Raw genomic sequence first — 12606 nt, 5'->3', positions numbered from 1 at the left:
TTGAAAATATTTTATGTCTGAACTGATCCTCAAACCAGATTAAACTGGCGGGAAAGCCAAAAAAAATTACTCTCTCGCAACAAATAATACTCATTTAAAATCGTAGTCTCTTTGCAGGTACCACCTCTTTCATATTGGAGCAGGAGCAACAAGACATGAACACTATTCCTAGAGACAAGAGCGTATCAATAAAAAAAAGAGTTCAATAAAAAAAAAGTCGACCACACTAAAATCAGATCATCAAAACAGTCAAACACATAAACAAGAAAGGATTGTCTATAGTGACATCACCGTCCAATGAAATCACAACATACCAATTTTTTTTTTTTTTTAACTAAAACTAGAGAATGTCCAATAAAATTTAACTACCACGTGTTTTTTGTTTTCAGCAAGTTGAGGATGCCGCACACCTCTTCTTTTCGTGCTCTTTTAGCAACAGGATGTGAAGCAATGTTCTTAATTGGTTAGGCAAGTCATTACCTGTGAAGCCCCGATACTCCAAAAATGACGAAGTATCGTGTCCGATACGTACTCGATATCGATACTCATCCGATACTCTCCGATACACGTATCGGGAAAAATATCAGACAATTAATGCTCTTTGATGATGAAAACGTAGGAAAAGAGACTGATACAATTTATGTTTTCTCTTAAGTATTGAATGTTAGAGTATGATGTTACCAACTATGTCTTTGGGTAGTACGTATTTTTTTTATAAGCAAATTGTTAGTATATTATATTGTTACTTGTTTGTTCAATTTGAATGTTAATTTTTTATTGTGCATTTATATATATTTAATTTTAAATTTAATTTTTAAATAACATATCGCGGCCGTATCGTATCGAGAATTTTGAAAATTTTCCCGTATCGCCGTATCGGCATCGTATCGGTATCGGTATCGTGTATCGGGGCTTCACAAGTTATTACCTTTGGGAGTTGAAGGAAGGAATCACTTTTTGTTGTTTGATGACTTATTTAAAGTGAAAGACAAAAGGACGCGTCCGTCACTTAGTTTGGTTGGCAACCACTTGAAATATGTGGAAACTTCGTAATCATGTTATTTTCAAAGGTAATTATACTGGATGCATCGTCGTTATTGGAAGATATCAAGCTTACTTTTTGGGTATGATTTTCTAATCGTTATGGTCGTAAAGCTTGTTATCCTTTTTTCTAGTTGGTGTTTAGATCCTTTGACATGTATTCAAAGCACTTGATTTTGTGGTCTTCATCGTAAGGGATTGAGTACCCTTATATTCCGTTATAATATATTTAAAAAAAAATTATCTTTTTTTTATTCAAACAACTAATATTTAAATATTGTTAAATTTTGAGTAAATTTTTTTTGTTAAATTAAATAATACTAATAATAAAATAAATATCAAATTAAATACTATATGTATATGCAGCTAGATTCACTTTAAAAAGTCCAAAGTCTGATCCAAACAATTTTTCCAAAACAAAATCTAAACAAATCTTTTCCGATGCAAAAATCTTAACAAATCTGATAAAAATATAATTTCCATCAATTTCCAATTTTTTAACGAACTTTTTTAGATTAAAAAGGAAAAAGAAAAGGGTTATTTGCCGTAAACCTAATTCACAGACAACAACCCCTTAATCCCTTCTATATAAGTCCAAAACAAAAATTACTATTATTATTTAAAAAAATAAAATATTTATTAGCCCTTACAGAGAGAACTTTGATTCATCTTCTTTACCCTCCGTACTAAATGGAAGACTCCAACAACAACAACAACAACAACCAAGTGACCTCATTGTTCGAACATCACAACTTAAACACCGTCACCGTTAATCTCTCTCCAGTTAACAACAACGGTTCCGTTGATGGGACCCACACCGACCTTCATCATTCCGTTACGGAGAACAAGAAGAAACGTGGTAGGCCGAGAAAGTATGAGTCTCCTGAAGAAGCTCTCGCCGGTAGAAAAGCTATCGCCGCTAGAAAAGCTGCCGCCGCTGCGGCTGCCGCTGCTGCTGCTTCTGCTACGACGTCGTTTTCGTCTTCTGAACATCAAAAGCCGAAAAAATTTCATTCGTCTTCTTTAGGTTTTGTGATTTTGAAAGATTTGTTTAGTGATTATTAGTAACTTGAAGTAAGTGCATGTTTGAATTATGGAATGTGAATTTAATTTTTTTTTTTGTTGATTTAGGTAATTCAAAAGAGGGATTTAATCTTCACGTTGTTGCCGTTCCTGCTGGTGAGGTATGCATTGTTGCTAATCTTAGATATACTTGTATTTGTTTGCTCAATTAGGTCAATTTTCAAATTAGTAAAAAAAAAAAAAAGTAAATTTTCAAAAAATTGAATTCGATATTTGCTGTCGGTGTAAATTAATTTTATACTAACATTCAATCGGAACTCAATATTTTTTCATGTCGTATCATTAATTTTATAATGTACTCGATCCGGCCTTAAATATAAGCAATATGAAAATAAAAGTACATGTATTTGGTGGCAATGTATTTTTTTTTGTAGGTTGGAGGGAGTAGTTATAGAAGTGAGGTGATGTGAAGTGGTTAAATAGTGGATTTTTATGTAAAACTAGTTTACACTTAAGGTGCATATTCGTTATGAGTTTAATGGATATGCTTTGTCGGTGTAAATTAATTTTACACTGACATCCAATGGGAAATAAGCATTTCTCCATGTCATACGGTTGAAGTGGGGTGATTTGGCGGAATACACGGTTAATATTGAATGACAATGTAAAATTTATACTGTCTGTGCATATACTATTTTCTTAGTCTTTATATCCATTTTCAAAAGAGAAAATAGGATATGCACAGACAATCACTTTCATTAAATAACAATCATGTATTCTGCCAAATAATCCCACTACACCCCCACTTTAATTATGTGACATGGAGGAATTCTTGATTTCTATTTGATGTCAGTGTAAAACAATTTTACATTGACAGAGCATATCCATTAAACTCTTTTCAAAATAGGAAGTTTAGTGACCTCAGCTCATTCATTTACTTACTATATAATTGCAATCCAAAATGTTTTGTTTATAGACTTCCAGGTATGTATATCTACAAAAAAGGGTACTAATGAATTAGCTTGCACCAGAATCTTAATTCATTCATTTACCATCATAATTTGTGTCCATATAGCAGAATATATCTATTAAGATTAATTTTTGCATATGTATTAGTATAAATAAAGGTTAGTTTAGTCTATTTGTATCATCAAATAACAATCAGTCATATCAAACCACAATCATTATTTAAATTTGTATTTTTACGCTTCTCTCTTTATCTAAAACTCTACAACTTCAGCTACCAGAATGAGTAATGTGATATGAACTGACAGAGTCACATAGTAATGTTTTGATTTATCTTTTGCATCTTACCATTCTGATCTTCACTTCTTTAGAAAGCTTGAACTTTCCTTTCATCTGGTCACTGGTGTTTTTACATGTTTAGTTTGTTATTTGCTCAATTTTATTATATTTGTCAGATTTTTTACCTATCTGTTACTTCCCTAATCGGATGCGCACATGTTTAATAGGATATTGGCCAACATATTATGTCGCTCATGCAAAAACATAGTAGGTGTGAGATGTGCATTCTGTCTGGATCTGGTTCCATCGCTAGTGCCACTCTTCGTCAGCCAGCAACCTCTGGAGGAAATATTACATATGAGGTAAAAAAAAATCGCTCTTTTTTTCCTCACATGTTTTATGTTTTATTTCGATCTCTATACTTCCAACAACCTTATAAAGGAAACAGGGCTCTGCTGCAACGTTAGGTAAAAGTATGGTCTTAAGAGTATCAACTATCAAAATAAACCAGGCTCAATATCTTGCCCTTTATTTTATATTTTAATCTTATGTGTTTATTTTAAGGTTTGTCTCTTACTCTCAGCTCACGTGATTAAAACAGACTAATCTGAAGTCATCTCTACTATTAATGAAGGGACAAAAGCTCTATAATCACTTTTTACTTAATAAATTTCTAAAACAGTCCTTCCTTTATTTTCTTGTTTCTCAAATGATGTTTAAGAAATCACAGGATTATGAATGTAAACATACAAATTATAATGAATATTATTAAAGGAATGCTAGCAATACCAATTATACTAATTATTATGTACATATCTTTTGCACTTCCCTACTTTGCAAATGTTTGCCTTCAGCCTTGAATCACCTTCAAGAGTGCAACATAGATCTTAGTAAAAATGTGTCCATATATAGATTATTTTGACTACTTTATTCAGTGTCAATTTGTAGCATTTGGCTTTTAGGGGACCTTCACACTGTGGTTAGAGTTGTTGCTTTGTGACTAGTAGGTCACTAGTTTGTGTTTGAATAGTAAGATTAGCCTCTTGTAAATGTAAGGTAAGACATCCTAAAATAGACTCACAATGGGTTTGACCTTTTTCTAGACCATGCCACAATTCTACTAGACCATGCCTGGTAGCTTTCTTATCTTTTTTCTCGTCTCATGAGTGAGTCGAATGAATTTACATACCATTGTGGTAAAGCTCTTTTCATGTTAAATGTTAAGAGTTGGCCTTTTCTAATGCTTGTATTGTAGTTGTCAATTTTTAACTATTTTTATATTTGTTCTAGGGCCGCTTTGACATTATTTCACTTACTGGATCCTATGTCCATAATGAATTTGATGGTCGCTCTGGTGGTCTCAGTGTATGCTTATCTCATTCTGATGGGCAACTTGTAGGCGGAAGCATTGCTGGACCCCTTAAAGCTGCTGGTCCAGTTCAGGTAATTTCTAACAATTTATGAGTCTTGGTTGAATTTGAAGAGTTGTGAAATATGACGTGTATCCTGCATCCTTCTTTTGTCTTGATCAATTCTTAATATAAAGTATAAACTTACTTTTGATAAGAAAATTTTCTAGTATACAAAAATGGTCAATATATATTTTTATTATATTTGATTGAAGTTAAAGTAAACTATAGCCTAAAAGTTCATATTTAGAGTATTTGTATTTCAGTTGAACCAATTATATATACGTTGATGGTTTTCAAATTCAGTCATTTCATGCATGGGGTGGAAAATCCTGAAGTATTTAAATTTCTCCCCTGAATCATACTAGACATATTGAGGAATGCCTATTATTCTCTCTGTCTCATTTTGTTTGTCATTTAAGGCTATAGTATATTTTAAGAAAATAATTTATAATACTCCTTTTCAAGATCAAATAATCTCTTTTGACTGAAATGTCCTTGTTGTGGTAGAAATTAGGTAGAATATGGGTAGGCTAGACATCAATAAATACAAGTATTGTTTGGAGAATAGAAAATCAATATTTGTTGATATAGTGACAATCAATAAGAACTCTTCAAAGAAAATAAAAATTAAGAACAATATTATACTCAAGCATAAATAAGTAATTTGACCACATTTAAATAGTCATAATTGTTATTTTGATAAGATTCAGGACAGTGTAGTCATCTCTTTAATTTTGGGATTTGGATAAGATTTTGTTTTGTTTAGATTGAATAATCTTTCTAAATTTCTACCTTCTATATATCTCCAAACTTAATCTAATGTCTTTACATTGCACTAGAAATTTAAATTAGACATATGATATAACTGCGTTGGTTTGAGTGTAAGAGTAAGAGACTTGAATCCCCTAAACATTGGACATCAAAGTTCATACCTATCAGTTCAAAGCAGGCATTTCTTGAATCCGGACTACTTCCCCGAGTTCTGAGGATTGAAAGGTACCACATTTACACCATATTGTTGATGCATGAAATGACTTCCCCCAATGGGTTGGTGCTCCTTGTTTACCGGGATTGTGTTCCCGTTGGAAGAGTTAACTGCTGGGCGGAAGCCTAAATTTGATGCTGGTTCAGCACTGGTGATGATAACTTGCTATTAGAAATATCACCTTTTATACCAGCAGTAGTGTTGATAGAAAATGTGCCAACAATGACCTGTGTAAATTAAATCAAAAGCAATTTCATATTGTCAACTGTACCAGGCGTGTTTTATATAATTATTTTTTTCATTTATATAAAACACGGCCTGGTACAGTTGACAATATGAAATTGCTTTTGATTTAATTTACACAGGTCATTGTTGGCACATTTTCTATCAACACTACTGCTGGTATAAAAGGTGATATTTCTAATAGCAAGTTATCATCACCAGTTGCTGAACCAGCATCAAATTTAGGCTTCCGCCCAGCAGTTAACTCTTCCAACGGGAACACAATCCCGGTAAACAAGGAGCACCAACCCATTGGGGGAAGTCATTTCATGCATCAACAATATGGTGTAAATGTGGTACCTTTCAATCCTCAGACTGGGGAAGTAGTCCGGATTCAAGAAATTGCTGGCTTTGAACTGATAGGTATGAACTTTGATGGTTTTCGAAATCCCGCCCTTCCCCCCAAATCAAACGTTTCTTTTTATGGTTAGTTCAAAAGAGAGATAACCAGAATAATGTTTTCTGTATGCAGGAAGAACAGGTCACGGAGCACATCAGTCTCCTGAGAACGGGGACTATTCCTAATTAAGATGGCTTTTGGGTTGTGAAGAGATTAATCCATGGTAGATAGATTTATGAGTCTCTTAGTAGTAGTAGTAGTAGTAGTAGTAGTACTAGTAGTCATTTTCCCATTATGTCCTTTATAGTATGAGTAATGCTACCATCCTAAAATCCAGTTCAAGGGTTCTCCTGTCCTATTACTTATGGTGGAAAGAAAAGACTAAAGACATGTATATTTAATATTTTTGAAGTTCTTAGAGTTCTAACATTTTCTTTCATCTCTTTCCCCTTTAGAAATTATATGATTGTTGTTAGGATATAATTTTGTGAGAATTCAGCATTTATTTTATCTACTTTGTTTTGCACCAACCATGTGTGAATGTCTTTACTTTGCACTAAATGTTTGACTTGGAATACCTACTGGCTACTATACTGGTGGAAGCATATTTTGTGATATGATGTAGTTGTTCACCTCCAAGTTGCAAAATTGAGAAAAATATCCATTAACAATCAGCATGAAAGCATTGATGTTATTTAGTTTTCTTCCGTTCATTATCCCAAAAATGGTAAATTTTGAAAAAACACGAAAGCATTCCCATTAACAATGTTTCAAATTTTGAAAGTTAAGATAGAATTACTAATATTTTCCTTTGTCACTTCATTTTTCATCCTTTATCTTTTCTAGAAGGCTCCCAATGTTGCAAATCAATTACTCATCCTTCAAAATCTTATAATCATGAATAAAGTGAGTAAATAAATAGATGTGTTTATGTTTAATTTTGTGAGCGCAACTCAATTCGTAGAGATATTGCAATATGTAGAGACTAAGGTTTGAATTTAAGTTTTTTTTTTTTTTTTTTTTTTTTTTCACTTATTCACCTTAAAGATATTATTGGGATTTTTGGTTATACCCTTCTATTTTCAAACAAGAAATGAGACAAAAAAGATGTACCCTCATCGCGACAATTTGGAAGAGGGGAAGGAGCAAGTCAAATGTTTTTTTTTGTTTTGAAAATAACATGTTAAATACCTTAAAAATTTGTACTATACTATTATGATTATGATATCAGATACTTATATATCCCGTCCTTACATTTTACAAATAAAATCCTTTTATTTTTCAATGATTTTTTTCTTTCACAAAATAAGTTTCTATAAATAACATATTATACAAACCATTCAAAAAATAAATTAATATTTTCTTTTATTACAAAAATAAATTAATGTTAGTACTTAACCAGTCAAAAGAAAGTACCTACAAAGATTGGTTGCATTTAACTGTTATTAAGTTTGGACAATAATTTCCATGTAAAAGTAATTAATAATTTCCATATAAAAAATTAATTAATTAAATAAAATAAAACAAGTTAACGATGATAATAGGTTCCTGATATGCAGAAAAAAGAAAGAACATGAACATGGTTTGACAAGGTCGAGGTCCAGGTTGGATTCATGCACTCAAACTCAACCCTTCAACAGTACGAGGTAGTAAAATCTGCAACTCCGTGGGTCCCACCTTCTCTTTTCTTAATCTTTTCCCTTTTCCTATTGTCTTATTCTGTCTTCCCCTCTTTCTCTCTCTATATATGTTAATCTCATCACAGAGAGATAGAGAGAGAGAAAGAGGGTGGTGATGAACAAGTTGAAAACTTAATCTCAAACCCATAAATAATTCAAGATTTTGAGAACTGGGTCTGGTTTTGTTTGCGATCTACAGCATCTTTGTTGATTTGGGTCAATCAGGTTCTGTGTTTTTTTGATGGTTTGAAAAAAAAAATTCATTGACTTTAGTGTAATGAAAACTCTTATTCTATTGTTATTGCTTTTTAATCTTACTATTTATGCTTCTGCTACTGATTCTGAATATGATCACTGTAACTGTGATGATGAAGATGCACTTTTCAGTATACATACAATTCTTGTTGGTCAAAAAGTCAGTGATTTTTTCATAGCAGTTGCTTATTTTTCAATACCAATTGAACTTCTTTACTTTGTTAGTCGTTCTAATGTTCCTTTCAAATTGCTCTTTCTTCAATTCATAGCTTTTATTGTTCTTTGTGGTTTGACTCATTTGCTCAATGCTTATTCTTATCATGGTCCTCCTTCTTTTCATTTGTTGCTTTCTATCACTGTTGCTAAGTTCCTTACTGCTCTTGTGTCATGTGCAACTGCATTGACGCTTCCGCCTTTGATTCCGTTACTTCTTAAGATTAAGGTTAGGGAACTTTTTCTTAGGCAGAATGTGATGGAATTGGGTCAAGAGGTTGGGATTATGAAGAAACAAAAGGAAGCTAGTTGGCATGTTAGGATGCTTACTAGGGAAATTAGGAAGTCTCTTGATAAACATACTATTTTGTATACTACTCTTGTCGAGCTTTCTAAGGCTTTGGATTTGCATAATTGTGCTGTTTGGATGCCGAATGATGATAGGAGAGAGATGTATTTGACTCATGAATTGAAATCGGATTCTGGTAAGAGTTTTCATCATAATTCTATTCCTGTGAATGACCCTGATGTGTTAGAGATAAGGAAAACTAAAGGGGTTAGGATTTTGAGGCCGGAGTCTAAATTAGGAGCTGCGAGTAGTGGTGGGGGTAGTACTGAGGAGTTGGGTGCTGTAGCAGCTATTCGTATGCCGATGCTTCATGTTTCGAATTTCAAAGGAGGGACTCCAGAGTTGGTTGATACATGTTATGCCATACTGGTTTTGGTTCTTCCGAGTTCGAACTCTAGGGATTGGACTGCTCCAGAGATGGAGATAGTTGAGGTTGTTGCTGATCAGGTGGCAGTAGCACTTTCTCATGCGTCGGTTCTCGAAGAGTCTCATTTAATGAGACAGAAACTTGAAGAGCAAAACCGAGCGTTGCAGCACTCTCAAAAGAATGCAATGATGGCGAGCCAGGCTAGGAAGTCATTCCAGACAGTGATGAGCCACGGACTGAGGAGGCCTATGCATTCGGTTGTCGGGATGCTTTCATTGTTTCAAGAGGGTAATATGAATCCCGAACAACAGATTATTGGTGACACAATGTTGAAAGTAGGCAACGTGCTCACGAGTTTAGTAAACGATGTAATGGATATTTCTGACAATAAAAATGGTGGCCTCCAGTTAGAGACGAAACCTTTCCTTCTACATTCCATGTTGAGGGAAGCTGCTTGTATTGCCAAGTGCTTGTGTGTGTATCAAGGATTTGGTTTCCAAACCGATGTCCAGAAATCTTTGCCTGAAAAAGTTTTAGGCGACGAAGCAAGGACTTTTCAAGTAATTATGCATATTATTGGCTATTTATTGAACACATGTGATCAAGGGAATCTTGTTTTTCGGGTTTTGCTTGCAAGTGATGGTGGTGATAAGGATGACAAAAAATTTGGTATATGGAAATCAAGCAGCACAACTGAGTATGTAAATATAAAATTTGATTTTCAGATCACTGGTAGTTCTCAGTCAGATGAATCAATTTCGACAAAACAGCAAATTGGTAGGAGGCTGAATCACAACAGTGAATCTAAGGAGGGTCTGAGCTTTAACATGTGCAGGAAATTGGTACAGGTAGGTGCATCACTGTCTATACTATTTGATTATATCTGTATTATGTATATCACCATCATCATCATCATCATCATCATCATCATCATCATCATCGTCATCTCCTTCATTGTCTATGCTATGTTTGTGTATCGAATTTGTCATTGTCTAGTGTCGACATTTTATGCTTCGAGGATAGTGTTTGGTTTGATGAATTTAATGTTGACCTGCATTTTCATTTAGGATCAAAACTCATGCTAGCATGGTTTTGCTTCTAAACTTTAGCGAAAAGTGTTTCTTTTGTCTAACCATTCATTAAGGATATCAAATTACGTCTGATTTGTTCATTCACAGTTTTGTTTGGTACAAATGTTTAAAATAATACTTAGCGGTATGTGAGGGTTGGACCAAATAATGGATCTGTTGCAAACAACCTTACATTGCATTTGAAAGAAACTGATTCCATGACGCGAATCCTTGACCGTCGAGTCACATGGCAACGCCTCCAACTGTTGTGCCAAGACTCTTCTTTTGCTGATTACTTATGTATGACATTTTTCGTAGATTCCTGATAGAACCCCTAAAATCACAGTAACAAAACTGTATTTTGTTGAATGGTAAAGGTGAGATCAAGAGCTCTACAACGATGGAAACTGAAAATGAAAGGTTAAACCAGAGTTTAAGACCTCCTAGCTAGAGCAATATGCTCCTACCAGCGAGAAACTCTCCTAACAAACACTTTAACAATATTTCTGAATGCCTCTCACCTAGGCTCTCCCTCGTCAAATAACAAACTCTCCTAGATTCATGGAGAATATTCTAACTAACTCTCCTTCTACAACCTTCTAGATGGTGGACCTAGTAGAATCTGCTGATGTAATTGAGTCATCTATGTTGTGAGGTCCAGGTGTCCTATCAATTCCTCTCCGCACTGGTTTCAACTTAGAGCTGACAAGTCTCTTCTGTTACAACCAAACTCTTTGAACAACAGAACATAGTCACTATCCTTTTATCTTAAGAGTGTCGCCTAGAAGCTATTTTTCCCCATGTTTTTACCCCATGTTTAAATGATCCTTTTGTGTTTACCTCTCACAGGCACGTTAAAATCGTTATCCTCTATTTGGAGCTTATCCCTGCTAGTTGAAAATACAGATTCTGACATGATAGGCATCATTAGAGAAACACGAAGATTGTAATAACACAGAAATTGCAATGGTTGTGGTGTCTTTTCTTGAATTGTAAGGTCATCCAGTTAGTTTTAGAATTCCAAAATGAACAAAACTACAAAAGTCCTCATTTCTTTTTTAATGAGATTAGGTGACCAATTCTTAAAAGGCTTGTGCTTTTCGGGATTAGGTGGGTGTATTATTATATAGAACACAAAATAATAAAGTAGCATCTTTTGTTCCTTAAAATCTGATAAAGTAGGGTCTTACTTCTTTATACTTCTAACGGTATACAATTCTTTTATTAAAGCATTATTATTTCTGTCTTTTTTGCCACAAACCATGCCTGTCATCTATTGGTCGGGCCGTGGGGTCAATTTTTGGAAAATGAATCTTTATTATTTTACTAATCATGGTTTTTATTTTATTTTTGTAATTCTGCCTTTATTTATGTTGTGGATTATTATGCAGATTATGCAAGGTACTATATGGATATTACCAAACTCTCGAGGTTTGGTGCAAGGCGTGTCACTTCTTCTCAAGTTTCAGACAGGACCATTACTTGAAAGATACATGCTTGCACCTAAAGATTATTCAAATTCACAGTTTGGTGGCCTCAATATTTTGTTAGCAGACGATGACGGTTTAAACAGGATCGTGACGAAGAAGCTACTCGAGAGGCTCGGTTGTCAAGTAACAACAGTTTCATCAGGATACGAGTGTCTGGGTGCTATAAGTGGCTCTGGTGGTAACTCTTTCAAAATTCTCATGTTGGATATTCACATGCCTGAAATGGATGGTTTTGAAGTCACGATTAGGATCAGAAAGTTCAACGGCCCTAATTGGCCTTTGATCATAGCTCTTATAGCAAATGCAGAAGAGCAAGTCAAGGATAGATGCATGCTGGCGGGAATGAATGGAGTGATTCGAAAACCAATCCTCCTTCATCAGATAGCGGATGAACTTAGAACTGTCCTACATCGTGCGGGTGAAAAACTGTGAATTTCATTAGTTCCTCAAAATGGTATAGAGAATTTGGATTTTTTTAACAATACCAATTGTTTTAAAATAGTCGGTTATGTAGTGATTGAGTCTTTTGTCACAACTTATTGTGGCCTTTGACAGTGCAGGTTTTGAATCGTGATTGTGGCCATGGTCGTGGTTGCATTATGGTTGTGATGCTAATACAATTTAATAGCGCTTGGTTCAGTAGTCATGATCCAATGTGATTGCAACCATGACCATTATTATCACAATCGCAATCAAAATGTTACTGTTGTGATGCAGTTCACAATTTAAAACGATTATACAATGTTCTTTAAGGAAATAATGCAGTGTTAATGGAGTAATTGATCAATAAGATCCTGCAAAGTTCATATATAATTGGGACTCTTTAAGACATGTTTGTATTGATTATAAACCTAA

The 12606-nt window shown here is 34.1% G+C and overlaps 1 protein-coding gene and 1 pseudogene across 2 annotated transcripts; both read left to right on the top strand.

Annotated features, from left to right (window-relative positions):
- The first annotated feature begins 1586 nt into the window (after positions 1–1586).
- On the top strand, positions 1587–6858 carry LOC123903178 (annotated as a pseudogene).
- A 901-nt stretch (positions 6859–7759) lies between these two features.
- On the top strand, positions 7760–12564 carry LOC123903177 (protein EIN4). Of its 2 annotated transcripts, XM_045953095.1 has the most exons (3): positions 7846–7974; positions 8699–10039; positions 11653–12564. In XM_045953095.1, the coding sequence occupies exons 1-3, from the start codon at positions 7942–7944 to the stop codon at positions 12181–12183; spliced, it is 1905 nt and encodes a 634-aa protein (XP_045809051.1). In that variant the 5' UTR covers positions 7846–7941; the 3' UTR covers positions 12184–12564. The 2 variants fall into 2 exon arrangements, with proteins under 2 accessions (XP_045809050.1, XP_045809051.1); XM_045953094.1 differs by having other exon boundaries at positions 7760–10039.
- The last annotated feature ends 42 nt before the right edge of the window (positions 12565–12606 follow it).

Source organism: Trifolium pratense, linkage group LG1, assembly GCF_020283565.1.
Source record: "Trifolium pratense cultivar HEN17-A07 linkage group LG1, ARS_RC_1.1, whole genome shotgun sequence".
Lineage (NCBI taxonomy): Eukaryota > Viridiplantae > Streptophyta > Magnoliopsida > Fabales > Fabaceae > Trifolium > Trifolium pratense.
This window is presented reverse-complemented; position numbering and strand designations above follow the sequence as displayed.